The following is a 25,546-nucleotide window of genomic DNA, read 5'->3' as shown; positions in this document are numbered from 1 at the left end:
GGGGAAAAAGAGACCTGGTTGGATGAAAGTGGGGGAGTAAATCTCTCCCAGCATTGCCTGCCTGGATTCTCTGTGCAGGCAAGACCTGGGGGGGGGGGGGGGCAAAGAGGCAGAGGCATGGTGGTCTATTGTGCTTCTATCCCCCTATCCATGTGCCACATCCTGAAGTCATCCAGTTTCAACTGTGTGTAAGGTGGGTGTAACATATGTGTCAGGAGCACCCTAGCTGCCTCTTGCAGTCCCTTCCAATAGCCAACTCAAGATACAGACAACGAGGATTCTTTCCAAGGCTTTATTCCTTTATGACTCTTTCAGATACTAATCACTAGCGAGTAAGCTAGGAACAGCACTGGGGAAAGATAGCAGAGTAGCCTAAGCTCCAGGTAAGGCAGTTGGTCCCCGTTTGAAGGGGAACCACAGGAAGACCCTGAACTTATGGGCTATGGAGAGATCCTCCCTCTTTCCCTTGGGTCCTCGGGATGCAACCATGGTTTGAGCGCAAAACGAGTGGTGCGCCTCCTTTCAGCGCCCTCCATCTGTCATCGCTCCCTGCATCTACGCTGAGCATCCAGCAAGCCCCCCTCCAGCGCTCTCTCACTGCCAGGGTCACTATCAGGAGGAATCTCTGCCTGCTGCTGTGCTTGTGAGAGATGAGCGAGCTCCTCTCCCACAGATTGCTGTTCTTCCTCAGAATCAGAACTGCTCTGGGGCTCTATGGGCTCAGTTTCCACCCTGACAATATGCATGATAATATAAATGTTTGTGTTTGAATTGTAAAATGTTATCCAGGTGAGTTAGAGTTAATGGAATGCTGGTGTTTGTGTGGAAGGTGGGTGGGGCTTGTGAGTGGGAGAATTCTGGGGAGTTTAAAAGGAGAGAACAGTTTAACAGTTAGATAGGGTTTAGGGATTCAGTGAATGTATATCCAGTGATTGGGATTTTGGTTGAGAAGTTGAAAGGGGTAGGTAGGTAAGAACTAAGTATAGGATGATTAAATAATAACCTATATAACTCTTCTTATATTTAATAAAATTTTAGTTGTTTTATTATATATATAATCCCACATGTCCATTTGATTTATTAACGTTACCAAATAGAAAAGTTATTTTCCTGTTACTACTTCTGTATTAGTTAAAGGAAATTAATTAACCTATTTGGTGTCTCCTTGACACAAAGTAAAAAGGCTGAAGCATTGGAAGTTAGTGAGGACAACTGGCCAAAGCTGAGGCAGATGTCCTGGTGGGTTTTTTTTTTCAGTTTCAACAGGTGGAAACTGGAGGGAGAATAACCCAGAGTAGGATCATCACAGCAGGTGTTTCAGACAGAATAGGGATTCTGTTGGTATATGATCTGCCCTGCTGCCCATCAGTCTCCCTTCCTGAGTTAACAAGGACAGTCTCAGGGGTGGTGCTGGAGCCTCCCTGGTTTGTTGTGCTGGGGCCTTCAACACACATGCTGAGGCCACCATGTTGGGGGAGACACAGGACTTCATGGCCTCCGTGGCAGCCATGGGTCTGTCCCAATTTGTATCTGAGATTAAGATGGTCTGCCCCAGAAAACAGATGGATCTGGATGGTTTACTAATGGCGCTTGGGGATGGCTCTGTTACTGTTGAAGCCATGGCTGACCTCTGGAATGGGGAAATCACTCCTGAGTGTCCACTCCTGCAGAGTTGAGCCAAAAGAGATCCCTGGTTTTCCAGGGAGCTGCAGGTGATGAAACAAGTGGGATATTGACAAGAATGACACTTGCAGAAGATTCAGGACAAATCCATTCAAATGCAGGGTAGAGCTCGTTTGAAAGCCTACTCAGTGGCAGTCAGGACAGTAAAGGGAGTGTTTCTGCTACCACTGCATCTGCACAGAGTTGTCCAATGGAACTCACTTGGTTGGTCAAAGGCCTATTATGGTGTGGCCCATGATAAGAAAAGGTAGACCACTTCGCTGGACACTCTGCAGATAAAATCGATCCTATCCATGCTGACTTGGATGCTATAGTTGATACACATCTGGGGGATGTAACTTTGGCCCCTGCTTGTCCAGTTATAATGGATACTTTTCACAGCCTGAGGATGTGGCCAGGATCCTTGGAGAAGTGAGGCCTATGACTTGTGTCCTGGACCCTTCTTGGGTCTATAAACGCAGCCAGGGAGTCCCTGACTGAGTGGGTAAGGATAGTGGTGAGTTTAAATTAGATTAAATTAGCTTCCCCCACTCCACCAGCCAGCAATAAATTTCTACAAGCTCCATTGCAGATCTTAAAGAAACAGATCACATCCAACCAGCAATGGGTTAATATTCCATAATCCCTAAAACAAGTGAGGCAGTGAATGAGCAGTGTCAGAAGGAGGAATGAAGGCATCCACAGCTGTCATTGCCCTCCTTTGTGCCAGGTGCTATAACCTTGCTGATCTCAAAGGCTTAATGGTTTGAGGAGTAACTCCAACTGTAAGGGGGTTGGCTGTGAGGACCAAGGACCAACTTAAGTGGTTCCGAAGTCTGGAGCCAAGGTGGAGCTGGCTGAACAAGCATGAGAGCTGGAATCGATCTTCCTAGTCCTCCCCGGCTTACATATAACTACCTCCATTTGGGGAAAGAATGGTGTAGGGATATACCACAGACCTGATCATCAATTAATAAACTTGTGCCTAACTTTTCATCCCATTTTGCCTTATGTCTTCATTTGGGTGCGGGGACAAAAGAAAGACATGTTTGCATATCCCCAGACACACAAAAGAAAAATGTCAATGAGATTACAGGCATTTCTGGGGCAGGGCTGGGTACCAGCAGCTGTTTGTTGCCCCTTATTTAGTTTTATTTTTGTTAAAAGGCTAGACAAGGGCTCTCTTCAGGAGAATATAACCTCTATGTAAAAAATGAAAAGAGAATAAACAGAATTAAACTTAAAACAGTTTGCAAACTGTTTGGTGCTTGGGGTGGACTGCAGGAGAGTGTTTTGGTCTGGATGACTAATCCAAGATGAGGAGTGAAGGCAGATCTCACCGTCTGGTATGTAATCACCAACTGGATCACAGGCAGGGCATAGAAGACAGCAATTGTGATGATGTTCCTACAGCACAAGGAGACCATAAGAAGATTATTTGTAAACAAGTATAAGAAGATGCACATACATTTCATCTGAGTTTTAATCAATGGCTTAGGTATTATTACTTAACTACACTAAGAAAACCATAACCTAATTGCTTACATAGAGAAAGGGAAAGAGAAAAGAAGGTAGATTGGCATTAACATAAGAAGAGCCATGCTGGATCAGACCAAGGGTCCATCTAGTCCAGCATTCTGTTCACACAGTGGCCAACCAGCTGTCAACTGGGAACCCACGAACAGGGCATGAACACAACAGCACCCTCCCACTCGTGTTCCCCAGCAACTGGTGTATATAGACTCACTGCCTTTGGTACTGGAGGTAGCATATAGCCATCAGGACTAGAAGCCATTGATAGACTTTTCCTCCAGGTATTTGTCCAACCCCCTTTTAATGCCATCCACTACTTTAATGGTCATCACTACTTCCTTTTCACCAGTTCCCTCATTTTAGAGAAGTTTCCTCTTTTGAAGTCAAATGTGATTGTGTTGGACTTCCTGGGCACTTTTCCACTTAAATATATATTAAATCTGATAGCACTGTGATCACTGTTTCCAATTGGTTCAACAACATTTATATCTCGTACGAAGTCCTGGGCAACACCACTTAGGATTAAATCCAAGGTCTCCTCCCCTCTGGTCAGTTCCATGACCAACTGTTCTAGAGCACAATTGTTTAGGACATTGAGAAATTTAACCTCTTTGTCACACATGAGAAAAATAATAATAAATGCTAGTATCAACAGGGGTGGTCAGCCTGCTAGAAGGTGCAGTATGGATGTCTCCTGCGCACCAAATCAGAATGGAACTTCACGGTAAGTACCGAACTTTCCATTCCCATCTGGTGCGAAGGAGACATCCATCATGGGATGTACAAAAGCTACTATTCCCATAGGGCGGGCCCCAAAGCAGGCTGACCTTATGTTTGAACCACTCTACGTCTGAAGGCTGCTTCAGCAGAAGCATATTTGTCCATCCTATAATTCCCTACAAACATATGGTGAGAGGACCACATGGCTGCCCTACAGATCGCTGCTAAGAGGGCATTAGTAGAAAATGCCACTGAGGCAGCCGCAGCCCTGGTGCAGCGTGCTGTAACGTGAAGTTTTATGAAGGTTTTTTTTAACCTCACAGGCAACAACAATACATGCCTTGAGCCACCTGGCAAGGGTAGCATGGAAAACATTCTGCCCTAAGGCTGTTGGATGAAAGGAAACAAATAAGGAATCGGAACATCTGAGCTCTTCAGTCCTCTTAAGGTAGATTTTGATGGCCTTCTACCATCCAATTGGTGCCAGATCTGCTCAAAGGAGTGAGAAGGATTAGGGCAGAAGGAGGAAAGAACAATTTCTTGCATTCTGTAAAAGAGAGTGTTAATTTTGGGAATGAAGGATGGATCCAACCAGAGTCCATGCTGAACGTGCAGATATGGTTCCTCATGGGGAGAGTTGATAACTCTGAAACTCTCCCGGCAGAGGTTATAGCTACCAGAAATAAAACCTTTAGTGAGAGGAAACATAGAGATACAGTTCTGAGAGGCTCAAAGGGTGGAGCAGTGAGAGCAGAAAGGACTGTATGCAGGTTCCATGTAGGGAAACCATGTATAACAGGAGGGGATATAAGCAACTCTCCTTTGAGGAATCGTTTAACGTGCAGATGAGCACTAAGCGGCTTGTGGCAGGGTTTGGAAAGGACAGAAGAAAGAGCTGTGACTTGCCTTCAAATCATGTTTGCTTTGAGTCCCATATCTAGCCCCACTTGCAGGAACAGGAGCAACTCCTTGATACCTGCCATCTCATGATCTATGTTTTTCCTCCTGCACCAACAAATGAATGTCTTCCAGGTTGTTTCATATATTCGATTGGTGGATAGTCTCCTGGAAGATAGCATGGTGTTTATTACCTCGGCTGAATAGCCTAGGGAGTGGAAGGTGCGGTGTTCAGTAGCCAGGCAGCAGGCTGCAGCCATTTGGGGTCCGGGTGCCACACGGAGCCTTGCATGACAAAGTCAGGCGTCCATGGAAGGAACCAGGGGTTTAACTCTGCCAGTTGCAGGATTTGGGAGAACCAAGGTCTCCAGGGCCAAAAGGGTGCTAGGAGTATTACAGTTGCCCGTTCCTTCTTGATCTTTCTGAGGACACTGGCCAAAAGTGGAAATGGCGGGAATGCATAAAGTCTGCCCCTGGGCCAGGGGGAATGGTGAGCGTCTGTGGCTTCTGCTCTTCAAGCAAGAAGCAGCAGCAAGGTAGTTGACTGTTGAGTGGGGAGACAAATAGGTCCCAGGGTGGGCCAAAGTGATGGCAAAGACTCTGATAAACTGTTGGATTGAAAGTCCCCTCGCCTGGGTCAAGTTGTTGTCAACTGAAAAAATTGGCTTCCATGTTGAGGGTCCCCTGGACAGACAGTGCAGTGACAGACAGGATGTTGTATACTGCCTAGTGGAGGAAGGAAGAGCTCTCCTTGTGAAGAGATTTGGATTTCATTCCTCCTTGATAATTTATGTGGGCTAAGGCTGTGGTGCTGTCTGTTCTGACTAGGAAATGGACAGGACCCCTGAGTTGGACAAAGTATTTGATGGCAAGGTGGATTGCTCATAACTCCAGCCAGTGGATACTGTGGTGTTTCAGGAGGCCAGATCCCATGAATAGGATGTCCCTTGCAGTGAGGTTCCACAACCTTCCAGGCTGGCATCTGTGGTCACAATGATATAACACGGTTCCTGGATGGGTGTGTCCTTTGCTATGTTGTGTGGTGTTCTCCACCAGAGAAGTTCTGACTGATTATGGCAGAATGACTTTGATGTGGCGTCTGTGGATTATTTCAGACTGAAAGGGGAGAAGCAGCCACTGCAGGGATCAGAAATATAACCTGACCCATGGGAGGATCCCTAAGCAGGATGCCATGAGACCCAGCGCTTCAGCAAGGAATATGACATCTGCTGAGTGAGCTAGAAGGAGGGACTTCGCTATCTGGTGTATCTTGAATAACTTGTCTGGGGCCAGGGAGATTATTCCTTTGGAAGTGTCTAAAAGTGCCCCCAGGTAGATGAGTGATTGGGAGGGTTGGAGGTGGCTCTTTTGGAAGTTTATCAGGAACCTGTGGTCTTGGAGACAAAACAGAGTGATCTGTAGATCTGCATGGGCCTTTGACAGTAATGGAGACCTTAGAAGAAGATCATCTAGATAGGGATACATGTGAATGGCCTTGAGTCTGAGGTGGGCTACCACTGCTAGCATTAGCTTTGAAAAGACTCTTGGCGCTGATGCCAGCCGAAAGGCATTGCCCTGTACTGCAAATAGCGTCCCTTACAGAACAAGCGGAGAGATCTCTGGTATTGTGCTGCAATGGGAACACTGAGATAAGCCTCCGTAAGGTCTATGGATGAAGGATAATCCCCCTGATGTAGAGTCTCCTTGATAGTCTGGAGGGTCTCCATTCTAAATTTTCAATATGCCACAAACCTGTTGAGGTGTTTCAGATCCAGTATGGCATGTCAGGAGGACCCTCCCTTCTTGGGGACCAGGAAGAGAAAGGAGCATACTCCCTGGAAGTGCTCAGGAGGTGGAACAGGTTATATTGCCCCTATCTCTTAGAAGTGGGCAATTTCTGCTGTCATCATTTGTTGTTTGTGAACAGACCTGGAAGGGGGGAGGGGGAAGAAACCTGTTCCTGGGAGTAGAATGGAACTCCAGGAAATAGCCATGTTGTATAAAGCTGAGAGTCCAGGTGTCCAGTGCTGTCTGTTCCCACGTGTGAAGGAAGTGTTGTAGCCTTCTTCAGACATATACAGGAAGGGAGTCAGAATTGCTGGCGAGGGGCTTTGGAGGACTGGGACAGGCCTGACCTTCCGAGGCTGGAGGTCTGAGATCTAGGTTGGAACCTGGTTCTGGACCACGTGGGCTTTGTGAACTTATAATTGTGTAGCCAAAAGGATGAACTGAATGATCTGAAGGAACAAAAGGAAGAAGAGGAGGAGGAGGAAGCTTGGTTAGAAAACCTCCTGTCATCCCTCTTTGATGAAGAGGGCATAGCTCGTCTAGCCCATCTTTGGTTTCCACTAAAATGTTTTTGAGGGCTTCCTCTCCAAAGAGGCATGTTCCTGTGATAGGAACTGTGCTTAGGTTTCCTTTGGAATAAGCATCCACATTCCAGTGTTTCAGCCACAGTGAATGTCTCGCCACTGTGGTTGAAGCAATGGAACGTGCTACAAAAATAATGGAATCCTGTGTGGCATCTGAAATGAAGGTGTACTTCTTGTATAACTGAGGAAGACTCCTAAGCGAGGAAAAACTATCCAGCTTTTTATTGTTGTTAATATCTTCAACCCACAGGAGAGTGGCTCAGGAAAAAAAAGAAGTCATACAGGAAGCACGGAGAATGAAAGCTGTAGCTTCATGAGCTCTTTTCAGTGCTGCTTCAATATGTTTTTCACTAGGAACCTTGAGGGGGGAGTCCCCATCCTTAGGGTTTATGGCTGCCACTAGAGTATCAACTAAAGGAACCTTAAGTTCTTCCATAATTGGCTGTGGTAAGGAGTAAAATTTTGAGCTATGCTAGAGCTCCTTTTGGCTTGGCAGGGGGTCTTCCATTCAGCTTTAACCCATTTTTCAAAGGAGGAAGGAAAAGGTATCTCACAATTAGCTGTTCTTAGGGTCTGGGAATAATGCTTTGCTTCTGGAAGGCTGCTTGGTTGTTTCCTGAGAGGAAATAATGTCCAGTGAAGCCACATTTTGGATAGAATAGGAAGAAAATAATCATCATTAAATAATCTTACACTGGAAGGTTCGTCCACTGTCCCAGAATCTGACCATTCATCTAGCAAAACAAGAGAATCTGACTCTGAAGGGTGGTCAGGCAAGATTCCCTTTGACTTATGATATTTTCCTTTAACCGTGAGGGTCGGGAAAATCAGGGGCTAATTCAGCAGATGTGGGTAATTTAGTTTTATCAGGCGTCTTGGAGAGCTTGGACTTATGTGCCCTCTTTTGATTTTTTATTTGGCTGTGGGGAAGGAAGAGAAGAAGGAGGACTGAAGGAAGAAGTCCTTTCTCTGTTTTTTATATCCCCTTCCTTGATCAGGGAGCTGAGCCAATTCCCTTCTAATGGCCTGCTGAATTGTTTTAAACAAGGCCTGATCTTGGGGAGGGAGGGGCTGTTGTTCAGCTGAATCTCCGGTGGGGAAGGAGGGAATGCCTGGGGGTTGTTGTGTAGCAGCCATATCAGGGATCAGACTAAGTAGCCTCATGCAGTCTCATGCTTCATGTTCTTGCTGAGCTCTTTCTCCCTTGAATATATTGTTGTAAGCTGACAAGACACAGGAATTCCTTATCTTGTCAAAGGTCATACAATTGTATATCTTGTTCCCTGCTGTTCTCTTCTGTTCTCTCCTTATCATGGCTACCCTATAACTCAGTTCTTGTATTATAAACAATAGTGCTAAGAGAAGAAATGTTGAGGATTGCAACCCCATGAGGGAGGGAGAGGAGGAGCCGTTTCATATGTGTCACAATGTCTATAAAACCAATGTGCTAATATAAATCGGGGCTTCTGGCTCTTTGGAAATGATTCCAGCCTTAAGCCCGTGCGTTAAATAAAGAATCTCTTTTTCCTTCACTCCGTGGTCTCTCTGACTCTGGGTTCTGCAACATAAATGGTGCTGTGACTCGGATGTGGCAGGCTCTGAGCCAGACAGGTGGCAGTTGCCTGTTCTTGATCGCCGCACCGGGAAGACGAGCTCGGCGCATGCCTCCCTTTCTTGGCGCCACCGACCTTTTTGTCGAGTGAATGGGAGAAAGCCTGCACCGGGATCGCCCAAACGGCAGCGAGCAGCAAGAGAACCTTGGGAAGCGGAGGAAGGAACTTGAGCCCTGCCTGTATCGCAGCTGCAATTGAGTTGAAACCCACATTGAAAGCCTTCAGGAGAAAGGCAAGTATATGGGAAAAAGAGGGCCCCGCCTTTAGGGAGAAAGGCCACTGGGCAGAAAAAAAGAGGGCCCCGCCTTATGAAGAAGGTCAGTGTTGGTGGTATACGTATACAAAAGAACCTACTCCTTGCGGGTAGAAGGGGGGCCTGATCACACCCCCGAGTGGGCGCCAGTACCTAGCACGCCAGTACTCAGTAGGAAGCCGAGGAAGCTGGGGAAGCCGTTTTCCGCTCTGGTAAAAAGTGGGAAAAGTGGGTGGCAGGGACATATGGATGTAGTGGAGAGATTAATGATTGTGTGAGTGGCTACTGCGGTTTCTGACGCATACCGTTGACCGTCCGGGTGCCCAGGGCAGTAGCAAAGTGCGTGGTGTGAAAAATCCTCTTGTGTCGGCCAGTGAGACCCCTTACTCACTGACCAGTTCCCATTCCCTAATTGTGTCTGTCTTCAATTTAGGAGGGAGGCTATGGGTGGTGGGGGAAGCAAACCTTGCACCCCCTTGAAATGTATGTCAAACAAAGAGGGAAAAAAGTTTTTTTTAAAAAAAATTTCAAAATAGAGAGAGAAAACAGCAAAAAGCTCAAGGTCGAGCTGAGAAAAAAAAAAACAAGATCTGAGGCTGTTAATTAGAAAAATGTTGCAGGACAGTCTGGCTTTTAACAAAGCGTAGGAGCGTGAGAGTGTAAGGCCGAAGAAGTAGCTGTTAGCCTAGCGCGCCGAGATAAGGGGGGCAGGAAAATTGCCCACAACGTTCTGAGTTGTGCAACATCATCACCTCGCCTAATTGAGATGAAATCCCTAAGAAATAGAAACTGAAAATGAAGACCCAGAAGATGAAGGCAAAATAAAAAATAAAGGTGAAAAATCAGCCCCCAGAGCACAGGCTAGACCCCTCTTGGAGTAAAAAGTGTGCCATAAGACTGTCCCAAAGCAGAATAAAGCAGAAAGACCATGTTAAAGATCTCTGTCAAGGTAACTGTGTTTAGCTTTGAACTGTGTTAGAATTGCATAGAGCCTGTAGCTACTGACCATCAGCTATATGATTTCTGAAGAGCGTAACCATTAAGCTTTTGCTGTGGGATTCCCTGCAATGAAGAAATCTCACTGATTCAAGTGTCCAGTGTTACACTGCCTAAGTGTGTGTGCTAAAGAGACCGAGAAACCAGACAGCATGTTCCTGGCCAAGCCAAAATCACGCTACTGCCATGCTCCTGAAAGCTGCAATAAACTGTGTAAGCTGGGAGACCCAGCCTGATTGAGAAGAAAAGAAGATATTGGAGCAACTGTCTTAAAAAAATGAGATCTGTGTAGCTGGCTGGCTGACGCTGTCAGTGATGTTACAACTTTAAATTAAGACTGTTTTCCTGTTTGAGACCCCAGCAAAGAAAGCTGACCCGAGTTATTTGTTGCCCGTGCCAAAGCAAGAATTTGGTGGCCCTGTACCTCATCATGTCCTGTTTTGAGCTTGGGATTTACAAATACAAACAAACTGAGAAGCTTGCCTTTGAAGTCCTGCAAATCACCCCACCGCCTCCCCGAAGATTAATGGCTGCCTGAAAAATGCAAGTATAAGGCGATGCCCATCACCCCCCAGCGTCCTGAGTTTCGGCACTCAGTGTTTCAGTGCTTTCGTGTACCAGGTTAGAAGAGAAAAAAAAAAAGAGTAAGTTTTTAAAATGTCTGTGAGAGAACCTGACATAAATAAAATAAAATTTACAGAGGAGTTGCCCAGGTTAAAGCGTCATGGCTAGAGAGCTGAGCTGTGCCGCTCTGTTTAGACAGAGGCCTTGCTAAAAAAGTTAAAGGCCCTTGTCTGTCAGAAGGGGTGTAGGGCCACACTTTCCCTTTTTAAACTGATGCAAAAGTGGAGAGCCTTTGCTGGAAACATCGCATCTTCATTGCCCAGAGCCTTCTCTGTTTGCCTCCATCAATGTCTGGGCTTTTTAGAGACACTCTGCATATGGACTAAAATTTTAAATTGTCAAAGACTTGCCATGGACAGTGCTGTGAAGCTTTTGATAAACTTGAACTCTCATCGCTGTAGACCGTGTGTCTATGTTTGTAGTCAGCTCAGTGTACAGCAGGCTGAGTTTGATCTGTGACTTTTAGATTTCCTTCTGCCAGAACTCATGCAGCATAGAGTTGCCGATGCAAAAATGGTGACCTAAAAACTCTTTGCGTGTGTAGGTATGCCCGTCCCTTAATTTTAATGAGCCCTGAGCTTTCAGCCAGAAGAGCAGTATAATTGCTGGATCTGCTCCATCATGCCTTACCATGCAAAAAGTGTTTTTCATTCATTGTGTTAAATTGCAGAAAAATTTTGTTGTGTATATTTTATGATTTCTTAGATATCATAAAATATATGTGATATTTGCAGATTAGTGTTAGTTGCAACTCCAAATGATACTAAGTGTGGTTCCCAATGGATGACAAGGAAAGAAAGACAAAAGCAAATAAAAAAAAAGAATAGAGAAAGTAGCAGACAGATAGAGAAGAGGGAGGAAAAAAAGAAAAAAGAAAAGGCAAGAGGCAAAGAAAAAAAAACATTTGTATAAAAAAGAAGCGTGGCCATAGTTGCCCCCAGGGTAAATTAAAAGCAGCTGATTGTGCCTAGAGCTTATTACCTGGGGTAAAGTAGCCACAATAATGTAATAGTTCTTTAAAATAAAGAAAATGTAACTAGAAAGAAAAGAAGAGCCTATCCCAAATGTGTGTCAGTGGGACTAGTGTAAGGCAGAAAAGTTTAAGTAAGTGAGTTTAACTTAAAAAAGACAAATAAAGAGACAAGGCTGGTGCATGGAGCAGAAAGTTTTATATAAAAAGTTTGAAACATAATCTGCAATACAGGCAGATCAGCAAAGAAAAAAAAAAGCAAAAGAAAAAGAAAAAATTTGTCTTCCCATACTAATAAATAAAAGTGTTATCAAGCACTTTAGGAAGCGAAGTTGTTTACAGGAAGCTGTGCCTGAGAACCAAACACTTCTAGCCTATGCTGAAAATGCTTGCTAGTGTTATGAGTAACATATATGGTATAAAACCCATTTAGCCCAATAGCTCGTGGTTCAGAAAAGCTGTCTGATCCAACCATTAAGTACGCCTGTGTGCTGTAAGTTACCCAATAAAGCCTCCTTGTAAGTAACCCCCCCCCCCCGCTGGAATCCCAAAACACAAGTGGGGCTAGAGCGCCTCACCCAGTATCAAACCCAGCTGTTAGAAGCCATGAAAGCAGGTATAAAGAAGTCAGTTAATATGACCAAAGTGTCTAAAGTGCTGCAAGGTGCCACCGAGGCCCCAGAGCGTACTTGGAGCGTCTTTCAAATGCCTATCGCCAGTACACCCCCCTCGACCCAGAGGCCCAAGAAAACGTGGACAAAAGAAAAAAAGAAGAAGAGCCGGCAGAGGCAGAAGATTCTTAAAAAGAACCAGTGTGCCCAGTGTGGACAAGATAGACGTTAGTGGCATGAAGCCCAAATAAAATAAATCAAATACACAAAGGAGAAAACCAAAGGGGCCAGAATGGGCGAAGAGGGAGACAGCTTAAAAGAAGCCGTGACATTGACTTCATAATTGACACTGGAGCAGCATCAAAAGCAAGCAAACGTTAGCCTTAAACAAGAAGTCCAAACACTGAGCAAAGTTCTTCAAGCCCAGTGTCGCTTTGTCTTAGAAAATAAGCCATTCCCATCACAGAAGTTCATCCTTCCCAACCAAGAATTAAAGTATGAGTTAAAGAGAGAAAAATAACCCTTTGACTCCCAGATAAAGAAGACTGAAAACTGTCATACTTTCCACCCCCGCAGCTATGAAAGCAGCTGAAGTTAAACCCTGGATACATTAGACACGAGTCAAGAAAGCGAGAGGGGGAAAGTAGACTGTAAACAGAAATCCTGAAAATCCTTTAAAAATCATTCTAAAAAAGCAGTAAGAAGACTCAGGCTAGACCTTACTGGAGACATACCAGGAAATTGTTCCCCCTGCGTACGGTCAGACCTGCAACTGGAGAACTGAAAAAGGGGACTAGACCCTACTGCAGCTTGCCAGATGAATAGCTGCCCAGCGTACGGTCAGATCCCAAAGAAGATCAAACATGCGTGTTATAGTGTTAGTAGTGTTGCATTGTGTTTCCTTAATAAGGTGCAAAAAGGGGGGTCTGCCCCTGGAAAGAGAAGTTTGTCCCAGTGATTTTCTGATAATTACTGGCTTCACCTGGCTAACATCACGAGAGTAAAACATTTTTGTTTGCCAAGAGGTATACCTGCAAACAAGCTTATTAGCTCTTGCTTAATACCTGTCTGTAGACATCCTGGGAAAATTCAAAAAGATACCATGTTAAAAGTTTATGGTGTAAGTTTAACTTATTCCCAAAATGCTAACTGGGGCGTGGTTGCAAAGATCCTACCCCCTACAGAGTTCACTCTACGCACCCCCATCGTTGCTGAAACAAATGCTACGTGTGCACGAATGCTTAATTGTCAAAATTTTTCCAGAAAATACAAAGCTATCCCTGGCCCCCTTCCACTGTAATAAAATTCAAAACATATCTTTTAATAATGCCCACATACTTTTGCCTCATAAATAGTTTTAGACATGTAGTTCCCGCACTTGGTCATTCATTCCTGCCAACTTGTCTAATAACCACCCATGTTGCCTCAGCCGCCAATTAAACTGGTGCCAATTCTTCCCCTGTAGCCCGAGAAAATCCGTCAACGGCAGCCTCGAGCACTCCAACTAACTAAAAATTGTAATACTCATGTGCAGTTATATTTTGACTCAAAAAAATTGGCCTTAACAATGTCACTAGTTAAGGTTCCAGGTTTAGCCTTAGCTGATGGTCTAAAGATCAACCGGTTAGCTTGCAGCTTAGCCAAAAGCATAAATGCCACCTCACGAGCATTGTCATTATTAAATAAAGAGTTGCGTGATCTAAGAGGTGCAGTTCTAGAAAATAGAGCTAGTATAGATTACCTCTTCCTTCTTCATCATTTAAGTTGTGAGACACACCAAAAGCTCTGTTGTTTTAACTTAACTGATAATGGCAATGCTGTAGATAAACAGATCAACAAGCTGCACAATATAGTAGCTAACAAAACAATAAGACAAAACAATTAGCTCAATTAGTTAACCCCTTGGCTTCCAAATCTTAGCTGGCTTGAAAGCATTGTTCATCCTAATTCTACCAGTGTTGTTCATAAAAGTTCTGTTATGTCTCTGCGTTCCTTGTCTTATGCGCTGTTTAACCAATCTGTTTTATGTCTCAGCTAGTAAAACTGCTGCCCTCTACGCTCTAATAGCCCAACAAGAGGCTAAATAATATGTATGTCACAAAAAGCTTTGTATGGTTATCAGAAATGCTATAATTGTAATGAAATTATGCATTTAAGGAGGGAATGTAGCAGCCATATCGGGGATCAGACTAAGTAGCCTCATGCAGTCTCATGCTTCATGTTCTTGCTGAGCTCTTTCTCCCTTGAATATATTGTTGTAAGCTGACAAGACACAGGAATTCCTTATCTTGTCAAAGGTCATACAATTGTATATCTTGTTCTCTGCTGTTCTCTTCTGTTCTCTCCTTATCATGGCTACCTTATAACCCTGTTCTTGTATTATAAACAATGGTGCTGGGAAAAGAAATGGTGAGGACTGCAACCCCACACGGGAGGGGGAGGAGGAGCCGTTTCATATGTGTCACAATGTCTATAAAACCAATGTGCTAATATAAATCGGGGCTTCTGGCTCTTTAGAAATGATTCCAGCCTTAAGCCCGCGCGTTAAATAATCTCTTTTTCCTTCACTCCGTGGTCTCTCTGACTCTGGGTTCTGCAACAGTTGTGCTTTCATATTATCCCTTGGAAGAGGCTGTGTTTGCAAACTGCAGGCTGCACAATCCTGGGGAAATTGAACTGATTTTTGGCAGGAAAACAATGGGCGTGTCCCAGCGTCCTCCTGCTCCCAAGGCCCAAGGAGTGCTTACATACCCTCACAAACTCCTCCAGATGGATGTTTGGGTCAGTCTCTTCTGAGGCAGGAACTATGGAGGGGGTGAGAGATTCCCCCATCATCCAGTTCCACAAGGGCTCCACTCTGATCTGATTGTGTTATAGAATCATAGAATCATAGAATAGTAGGGTTGGAAGGGGCCTACAAGGCCATCGAGTCCAACCCCCTGCTCAATGCAGGAATCCAAGTCAGAGCATCCCTGACAAATGGCTGTCCAACCTCATCTTGAAGGCCTCCAGTGTGGGAGAGCCCACCACCTCCCCAGGTAATTGGTTCCATTGTCGTATTGCTCTGACAGTCAGGAAGTTTTTCCTGATGTTCAGCCGGAATCTGGCTTCCTGTCACTTGAGCCCATTATTCCGTGTCCTGCACTCTGGGATGATCAAGAAGAGATCCTGGCCTTCCTCTCTGGGACAACCTTTCAAGTACTTGAAGAGTGCTATCATATCTCCCCTCAGTCTTCTCATGCCCAGTTCTTTCACTCTCTCTTCATAGGGCTTTGTTTCCAGTCTCCTGATCATCTTTGTTGCCCTCCTCTGAACTCTCTCCAGTTTGTCTGCATCCTTCTAAAAGTGTGGTGCCCAGAACTGGACACAGTACTCCAAATGAGGCCTAACCAGTGCTGAGGAGAGGGGAACTAGTACTTCCCGGGATTTGGAAGCGATGCTTCTATTAATGCAGCCCAAAAGAGCATTTGCCTTTTTTGCAGCCACATCACATTGTTGGCTCATATTCAGCTTGTGATCGACAACAATTCCAAGATCCTTCTCGCTTGTAGTGTGGTTGAGCCACATATCCCCCATCTTGTAACTGTGCATTTGGTTTCTTTTTCCTAGGTGCAGAACTTGGCATTTATCCCTATTAAATGTCATTCTGTAGTTTTCTGCCCAGCGCTCCAGTCTATCCAGATCACTTTGAATTTTGTTTCTGTCTTCCAAAGTATTAGCTATCCCGCCCAATTTTGTGTCATCTGCAAATTTGATCAGCATTCCCTGTACCTCCTCCTCCAAGTCATTAATAAAATTTGCAGAGTTGTGGTTGCTATGGCAACAGTGGGACACACATGTAGGCTACACCTGGATGCTATCAGCCCTCTCATAAACTCCTCACTATCAGAGCCAGGAGCTACCATCAGCTCCTCAAAGTCGAGCTGGAGTGGTGCCTTGTGATCGGCAGTTGACTCTGGTATCAAATGTCTTACTGAAGGTGCCTTTTCTTTTTTCTTACTAGGTTTGGAGCTCTTCTTGCTAGGTGATGCCACCTTGCCGTGAAAAGACAGAAGAGCCCGAAACAGGTCAGCAAAAACTTTTCTGTTTGTTTTTAAAGGAAAGGACTAAACTAGAAAGAGAGAAATGTTTGTTAAGGAAGAGGAAGAACAAGGATTGAACGGAAAAACGAGGCCTGGAAAAGGAGGTTGTTGAGGAGAGATAAGAACAAGCTCTGTCCCAGGCAAAGGCAAGGAACGAACTGGCTGGGAGGAGCCACAGAGGCCAGGACCAAAGCAAAAAGCTTGGTCACATGTTCCTTGCCTGTCCTGGGCAGTGGGAGGAGTTAACCTATGATGGATGTCTCCTTTGCACCAGATGGGAATGCCATTATTTACACACTGCTGTGCCAATCCTCCAACTTCAGCCCTTTCCACCTCATTCAAATTTTAAAGCTGAACTATATTAAGGGTATTTAATTTCTTGTACAGCAATTTCTGTAATAAGAGTGAAGTTTTCCAAGGAGTAGATGTAAAAAAATACAACTTGTCTCTCTTCTCCAGCTGACCACCACTCCCCTCAGCCCCTTTACACTTGGCCTTACCCAAAAGATCCTCTTGACATCTCATATAGTCCCCCACCTCCAATTTAGAATGAATAACTGAATATGCACATACAGACACCAGTTTCAAATTTGTAGTCATCTCACTCATTCTGAATTGGCTCAGGAAACAGGAATAAGTGAGGTTATAAGGTTTAACTGTTACCTTTTTTGGCCCTTTATTAATCAAAATCCTACTCTTGGTTATGTAATCTGGAGCGATTCCAATCACTGGAAAAGGACATTCTTAGCATGAACTCCTGTTTCCAGGACTCCTGGAGGGCATTCAATATTCTTATGCTTTGGGATAGCCCCTCCTCTTCTGTAAGCAGGCAGGGCCAACGTCTTGCTGGTCTCCTCTAGAGGGAGAGATATCCTGGTCTCCCAGACTGGTACTGGAAAAGCAGAAAAACCCTAATACCCCCAAAACAAGAAACTATAGACTAGAATAACAACTCAACTCCTAGCTAAAAAACTCCAGTTAGATAATCCAAGCATGTTAACATCACAGCTTGAGAACTAAAAAAAAACATAGTAGAAATGGGAATTTCCCCCCAGGAAAACCATCTACCACCCCACATGTGCGACAGAGGCAGAAGCCCTAAAAATATTTTTCCCCCAAAGCTCAAAAACTGGTGGGCGAATGCCATTCTGGAAACAGGAATTCACATTAAGAATTTCCTTTTTCCCAGGACTCACAGAGGGCATTCAATATTTTTATCCTTCAGGATGTACAAGAGCAGTTCCATCCCTGGGTGGAAGTCTGGTTGGCTTAACCTCAGACCTGAACAACCCGTTGCAACATCCTCCTCCCAAAGGCTGCATCGGCAGAAGAAAATTTGTCCACCTTGTAATATTTAGAAAAGGTATGTATGGATGCCTATGTAGCAGCTCTACAGATTTCTTCTGTGGAAGACCTGCCCCACAGGGCAGATGTGGCTGCTCCCCAGCCAGAATGAGCAGGCACCCCTTGAGGAGCTTGTTTCCCAAGGATAACATATGCCATGTGAATGCATTCCCTGAGCCATCTGGAAATGGTGGTCTCAGACACCTTTTCCCTCAGGGACATATCCATGAAGGACAGAAACAAGGATTCAGATTTCCTAAATGCCACAGTCCTATCCAAATAGAAACACAGAGCCCTCTGCACATCAAGCATATGCCAATTCTTCTCTTGTTGGTGTTTGGGACAAAAAGAAGGAAGAACCACCTCCTGGATGGAATACTGAGTTTACCTTGGGAATAAATGACAGATCAGGGGAAAGCACCACTTTGTCACTGTGGAATACACATAGCTGAGGATTAGAGGAAAGAGCCCTCAACTCTGACACCCTGAGAGCAGATAGCCACTAAAAATACTGTTTTTAATGGAAGAACTCTAAGTGGAATTTTTCCCATTGGCTCAAAGGGATCCCTCATAAGAGCTGTCAGAATCCAATTTAAGTTCCATGAAGGAAACCTATAGATGGATGGAGGTTTCAGCAGCGCTGCCCCCTTTAAGGAACCGGCAGACATGGGGATGGGAAGACAGTCCCTCTCCACCCCTGCACCGCAGGTCACTGTTCAAGGCTGCAGCCTGCCATTTCAGTGTATTACTGATTAAGACTTTTGAAAGGTCTGCCTGTAAAAAGTCAAGAATATCCTGCACCTGCTCCAATTTAGGATTCCTTCCTTCCCTCTTACACCAGGACAGGAATTCCTTCTGAGTGTTGGAATATACCGATTAGAAGAGGCCTTGTGAGATGCTAAGAGAGTTGTAAGAACCTCTGATGAATAACCTAGTCCTTCCCAGCCAATTCTGCTCAACCTCCAAGGTGCAGGAATCCAAGTCAGAGCATCCCTGACAGATGGCTGTCCAGCCTCGTCTTGAACACCTCCAGTGTGGGAGAGCCCACTACCTCCCTATGTAACTGGTTCCATTGTCGTATTGCTCTAACAGTCAGGAAGTTTTTCCTGATGTTCAGCCGGAATCTGGCTTCCTGTCACTTGAGCCCATTCTTCCGTGTCCTGCACTCTGGGATGATCAAGAAGAGATCCTGGCCTTCCTCTCTGGGACAACCTTTCAAGTACTTGAAGAGCGCTATCATATCTCCCCTCAGTCTTCTCTTTTCAAGGCTAAACATGCCCAGTTCTTTCAGTCTCTCTTCATAGGGCTTTGTTTCCAGTCCTCTGATCATCTTTGTTGCCCTCCTCTGAACCCTCTCCTGTTTGTCTGCATCCTTCTTACATTTGTGGTCAGTGCCTGCTTTTTGTACAGGTCTCTGGCTCATGGCCATTTGGTCTTGTGGTCTGTAAAACCTCAGAACCTATCAGAAGATTTGTAGAGACGAAAATTAGTCTGAGTCCTAGTGTTTTTGTCCTCCTTCTTGGAAGAGGGAAGCATCTTCTTTTTGTTCTTTCCCTCTACCAGGACTTTCTCAAGGTGCTCTCTGAAAAGTTTGGCCCCTGCAAAGGGAGAGGTTGCTAATCTAGCCTGGGAGCCTGTGTCCGCATCCCAGCTGCGCAGCCATAAGTTTCGGGAAGCTAGCACCTTAGCCCCAGTAGCTCTAGACTGAGCCTGGACTGCATCCATGGATGAATCTGCCAAGAGCGCTTGCATGTATGTAATCTTACATAACCCATCCTTCACAGGTTTGGGAACAGATTCCAGCTTTGCCAAATCTTGTGCCCAAATGTAAACTGCCCTGGCAAACATGGAGTTTGTGACCGCTGCGCTGAAAGCCAATGCTGAGGCCTCAAAATCTTTGTGGAGCGCTGTCTCCACCTGCTTGCCACATGGAGCTCATGGTCTGCCTTCTCCCTGTGCAGGAATAGCTGCTGTGGAAGAAAGTGCTGCCACGGGTACATCCACTAGTGATACCTTCAGCTGAGGAAGTGTGTACATCTTGTTAGCTGATTGGTTAGAAGGCCTAGCCTTGGCTGGATTATCCCACTCAGCTTTACAAAGCTTCTGAAAGATGGAGGGAAAAGGAACTGTCATAGGCTTTTCCTCCCCCTGGGAGAATACCACCCAAGATCCTGATTGGGATGGGATATTTTCGTCCTCTGTCTCAGATTTCTTATCTCCAGGGAGCTGTATGGCCCAGCAGGCTTTGGCTAGCAAGATAGGAAACAATTCTGGCTGAAAAGGTCTGGTTACTTTGGAAGCCATCTGAGTCAGATCTTCCTCTGACAATTCTTCCTCCCTGTGCTTGGTGTCAGATTGAGCATCAGAGCTATTAGGAGAGAGCTGAGAAAGGACCTGAGAAACAACTTTGGTGTGCCTTGCCCTATGAAGAGGTTTAGGTGCCTTGGGGCTAGGAACAGTAGCTTTTCCCTGTGTGGCTATAAACCTCTGAGCAACTTTCCTGCTCTTGCCTCCCCTGCTAGACCTTGAGTCTGATGTGGAGGACTGTCTAAGAGAGGGACTCTGAGAGGGGGAGGAGAGGGAGGAAGAGGGAGAAGATCTACATCCCTTATGTTTGTGACAAGATCTGCCTCTAGAATGGCTATGTCTGCATCTTTTTTCCCCCTTTTGAGTCTCCTTGGGTGGGCAGGGTGATCTTTTGGAGGATTCCCTGCCTGCTCCCCACCCAGGCTGCATAGCCCCCACACTTCCTTGAGGACCCCGCTTGCACCCACTGTATGAACTCAGGGTGTGCCCTGTCCTCACTTAAATCTGGTGGTTTGGGGGAGGGAGGGGCAGCAGCTCTACTCACCCCCTCCACTTCTATGCTGTTGCCCTGGAGTGCCCCACGGTCTCGGCTGCTGGTGGCTGCCGAGTGTCCAGCACTGTGTGATCACTCAGACACCATCTTCATCCCACTCAGTGGGAAGGGAGAGAGACACAGAGTCTGGCTCCTGTCTGCCTGCTCTGCCAGGAAAGGAGGTGGCAGGGCCCACATCCCCCTGGCTGACTGCACTGAGAAGAGTGGCAGCACGTGGCCTCTCAGAAAAGGCAGGAAAGAAACACACCCCGCTGCAGCCTCGCCAACCCTGATGATAAGGGGACAGGCAGAAAGCACGGCAGAATTCGATGAACATTCCCTTCCCCTTTGCTATGTGATCATCCCTGACCTACCCTAACTAACTGTTGTGGGGGAGGGACCAGAAAAGACAGATGATCTACAAAAAAGGGAACGAAAGCAATTAACACGGTGAGTGCGGAGCTCACTCGAGGCCCTGTTGTACTGCCAGTAGGCAGAGCTGGTCAGGGAGACCAGGATATCCCTCCCTCTAAAGGAGACTGGCAAAACATTAGCCCTGCCTGCTTACAGAAGAGGAGGGGCTATCCCAAAGGATAAGAATATTTAATGCCCTCCGTGAGTCCTGGGAAACTTTATTTTGAGGTGTTAAGCAGTTTGTAAGTTGCATATGGCCAGTACATCACTAAATTATCAAGCCATGCCAACTACACTGCTGAAGATGTGCAACAGCAAAGCTATCTATGATGTGAAACAGTGTATTGTTGGTTGAAGTCCAGGGCAACTCCCCCCACCCCACTACCTTTTCAAAATGTGTTCTGTACAAGGACAATGAACACTCATTGGGCACGTATTAGTTATTGATACAGAAAGTGGCGTTTTTCTTAAACAAAGTAACTTAAACCCAAGTTAAACCATCTACTGCTTTGTTCCTACACTATTTTGTTAAGAGGAGATGGTGTATTTGGATTACCCCTAGGTGAAACAGAAAACGGTGCAAATAATTAATATAAGAACATAAGAGCCATGCTGGATCAGGCCAGGGGTCCATCTAGTCCAGCACTCTGTTCACACAGTGGCCAACCAGCTATTGACCAGGAAACCGCAAGCAGGACACGAGTGCAACAGCACCCTCCTGCCCATGTTCCCCAGCAACTGGTGTACGTCAGCATACCGCCTCTGGTACTGAAGGTAGCACATAGCCATCAATCCTAGTAGCCACTGACAGACAAATTCATGGAGGAGAAGGCTAATCCCCTTTTAAAGCTATCCAAGTTGGTGGCCATCACTACATCCTGTGGTAGCAAATTCCATAGTTTAACTATGCGCTGTGTGAAGAAGTACTTCCTTTTATCTTTCCTGAATCTCCCACCAATCAGATTCATGGGATGAACCTGGGTTCTAGTATTATGAGAGAGGGAGAAAAATGTCTCCCTATGCACATTCTCCACACCATGCATAATTTTGTACACCTCTATCATGTCTCCCCTTACCCTCCTTTTTTCCATGCTAAACAATCCCAGGTGTTGCAACCTTCCCTCATAGGGGAGATGCTCTAGCCCTTTAGTTGCCCTTTTCTGCACATTTTCCAGCTCTACAATATCCTTTTTTGGTGTGGTGACCAGGACTGTACACAGTATTCCAAGTGTGGTCACACCAGAGATTTGTATAAGAGCAGTACATCAGTTCCAACTATGCATGTTAATGTTATCTGGCATCTTTACCTGCTAAATATAATCACCGAGATAAATATGTGGTAAAGTGACAGCAGCTATCATGGACTTAGATGATAGGTTGGTTACCCTTGCAGTTTTTCATTAATTGTCACTCCAGAACTGGGTACAAATGTGAGAAGGAGGTTAGCTTAATTAGACCAGTCCCTGGTCTTTTGAGTAGGGGTTTCCAATTAAACTATGGGTTTCTAGCTGATGTTGTTGCAGACTTTTATCATGGCATTTTCCTACACTCTAGCCCAGGGGAACCTTAGGCCCAGGGGCCAAATCTGACCCTCCTGGGGTCCCAATCTGGCCTACTGGGATGCCCCAGATGCCCATGCCCCCTTTCCCTGGCCCCACCCCTTTCCTCCAACCATCTATCGTTTGGGGCTTTCCTCGCTTTTGTGCAGTTTCCCCCTTTCTAAAAGGTTGAAATGCTCCCCCTAAAGCTTAGTTACTGGCAGTAAGAGCTTTAGACTAAAATATACTGGGGGGTTGTGGTGATATTTGGGCACCATCCCCTCTGTCTTTGGCCCCACCCACCACTGGAATGCAGCCTCCAAGCTTCTCTGCAATAGAATTCAGCCCTCAGGCAGGAGGAGCTTGGGAAATCTGACTTCCGGTAGGAGCCAATGTTGCTCTGGCAGCATTCCATAGAGTCCCCATGGGATGCTATCTCAAACAGTTTTTAAAAGGTTGAAAAACCTTTTCATCTCTCCCCTGGAATTAAAAGGGGGGTCAAGGCAGCATCTGGATGAAGTCTTGGAAGAAAAGTCCTCTCGGCGAAGCAGCAAGGGGGCTGGATTCCGAGACTAGCTGTTTTGAAACTCCTATCTAATAGGAGAAAGCAGGGCTGACATGTTCCATTGTAATATATGGATTAAGAAATACCAACAACATTTGAGGGATGGTTTAAGAAATATTAACAATATTTGAGGACCTGCAAGATCTGTTTGAAGAGAAACATGACTACAGCACGGAAAAAAAAAGCAACTGGATCTCCGCCCACTCCCCCCGAACTTCCTTTGGCAAAGGCTCTGAGAATCGAAGATGGGAGTTACTTACTCTGATAAAAACTTTGTCTTCGCAATTTGCTGAGCAGGCTAAGAGGTTGGATACAATTCAAAATTCCATCACTGCCCTGCAAGGGGCTGTGGATTTAATTAACACTTCTTGGCAAAAAATGGAGGCAAAGGTTAATGAGCTGCAAGATAGGGTGGCAGCGAATGAAACTGCATCACAAGTTTTTTTCAAAAAAAATTCTGTCAGAATTTCCCAACTGGAGGCTTTTACGCGCAGAACAAATTTACATATCATTGGTATTAAAGATCTGCCTAGTGATGTAAATTTGTCTACTTTTGTAGATAAGCTTTTGCATGAGATACTCCCTGTGCCATCTGATTATTTACTTGATATCGAGCAGGCATTCCGTGTGCCAAATGCCAAAGGGACTGGTTATACGATTATAGTCCAATTTGCAAGAATCTCCACAAAAAATTACATCCTGCATTTGGCAAGGGGGGGCGGAAATCTTGGCAACAAGATAAAGTTGTGTTATTTTTGGATTACATCAAAGAAGTGGCTGATAAAAGAAGGCAATTCATCAAGGTGAAAAATCAGGCAAAACAAATTAACTTACAATATCACTTAAAATATCCTGCTATATTTTGCATTGTTTCTGAAGATCAGATGAAGAAGTTCCTAAATCATGAAATGGCGGAGGCGTGGCTAAACGCAAAAACGCGTAAGATTTCTGCTCCATCCCCATGAACTGGAATCTACAAACATGTTTTGTTAACTTTCAGGCTGGGCCAGAGATAATTGCTTATACATATATCCGTTTGTTTTCTTTCATCTTTCATCTTTCTCCTTTTTCTTTTTTTTTTAATCCTTTCTCTTTAAAATGGATGTGATATGCTGTACTTAAATATATTGTTTGAGGGTGTATAGAAATGTGCACACTCATTTATATATCTAGTATAAAATATATTACTAAGTGTTGTAAGGTTGCTTCTAAGCTTTAATTATTATGTAACATTATAAAATTTATTAGTGATTTGTTATTATTATTTATATTTTTTAACCTCCTTCTATTATTATCATCATCATCACCACCACCACCACCACCACCACCACTATAAGACTGGTTAGTAAGATTTTTGGCTGGTAAAATTGTTAAGCTTTATTATTATATTCTGATATATAATAATTATATATATGCTGATGATCGGGCAATGGCCACACAAGGAAAAACATTCGAGGAGGTAGAACAACGATTAACCAAAGCTCTGGAAGAGGTGGATCAATACTACTGCAAAAACCAGCCAAGGGGCAAGGCCAAATCCAGCAAAGACTCAAGCATGTGCCCTCCATCTACGCAATAAGCAGGCTGCCAGGAAGCTGCAAATTTCATGGAAAGGAGTGTTATTGGAGCATTGCACTAACCCTAAATATTTAGGGGTTGCTTTGGATAGGGCCTTAACATATAAACAGCATTGCAATAACACTAAACTGAAGGTCAGCGGAAGAAATAACATCATTAGGAAATCAACGAGCACTACTTGGGGTGCTAAACCAAGGGTTCTTAAGATTACAGCATTAGCCCTTTGCCACTCGGCTGGCGAATATGCCTGCCCTATTTGGTATAAATCAGCACATGCTGGGCAAGTTGATGCTGCTTTGAATGAAACAAGTAGAATCATTACTGGATGTCTAAAACCTACTTCTCTAGATAAGATCTACCATATAGCTGGCATTGCCCCGCCTGCTGTTTGTAGAGAAGCAGCAGCATACAAAGAGGCTTAAATCCTCAATATCCAAACAATACCCTCTTTACAGCCTTTACCAGCTCCTCAGAGATTAAATTCCAGGAAAAGCTTCCTCAGATCGATGGAAGACTTTGATGAATTCAAAAGTAGAATGGACTTATGGGAAGCTACAGAGCATCAACACTAGGGGGAACCAGCAGCGGAGCTGGCACCCGGTTCCGATGAAAGCTGGGAAGTTTGGAAATCACTGAATAGACTGCGTACGGGTGTAACAAGATCTAGAGACACTTTGAATAAAGGGGGTTATCCGGGGATCTCTGCCCTATGCGACTGTGGAGACTTGCAGACAACAACACATATGTATAGTTGTCCTTTGTGTCCTGACCAATGTACACATGAGGACCTTATGACAGCACGACAGAACGCAATTAATGTTGCTAGTTTTGGGGCAAGATTTGTGTAATTTCTATATATTTTAACTTCTACATTTTATATTTTAAATGTTATGTGTTATAGTATTTTTTTTTAATTGTGATGCTTCTGACACAAA

The 25,546-nt window shown here is 44.9% G+C and overlaps 1 protein-coding gene across 2 annotated transcripts in view; it reads right to left on the bottom strand.

Annotated features, from left to right (window-relative positions):
- The window catches only part of SIDT1 (SID1 transmembrane family member 1), a 315,540-nt gene that overhangs the window by 125,738 nt on the left and 164,256 nt on the right, over positions 1-25,546 (bottom strand). For both annotated transcript variants that reach the window (XM_084835330.1, XM_084835331.1), the window contains exon 14: positions 3,003-3,069. In XM_084835330.1, coding sequence (XP_084691456.1) covers positions 3,003-3,069 — 67 coding nt within the window. The remainder of the gene's footprint in view (positions 1-3,002; positions 3,070-25,546) is intronic.

The sequence above is a fragment of the Heloderma suspectum genome, chromosome 2 (genome assembly GCF_057233095.1).
Source record: "Heloderma suspectum isolate Gila_16-S chromosome 2, 16-S_ref, whole genome shotgun sequence".
Lineage (NCBI taxonomy): Eukaryota > Metazoa > Chordata > Lepidosauria > Squamata > Helodermatidae > Heloderma > Heloderma suspectum.
This window is presented reverse-complemented; position numbering and strand designations above follow the sequence as displayed.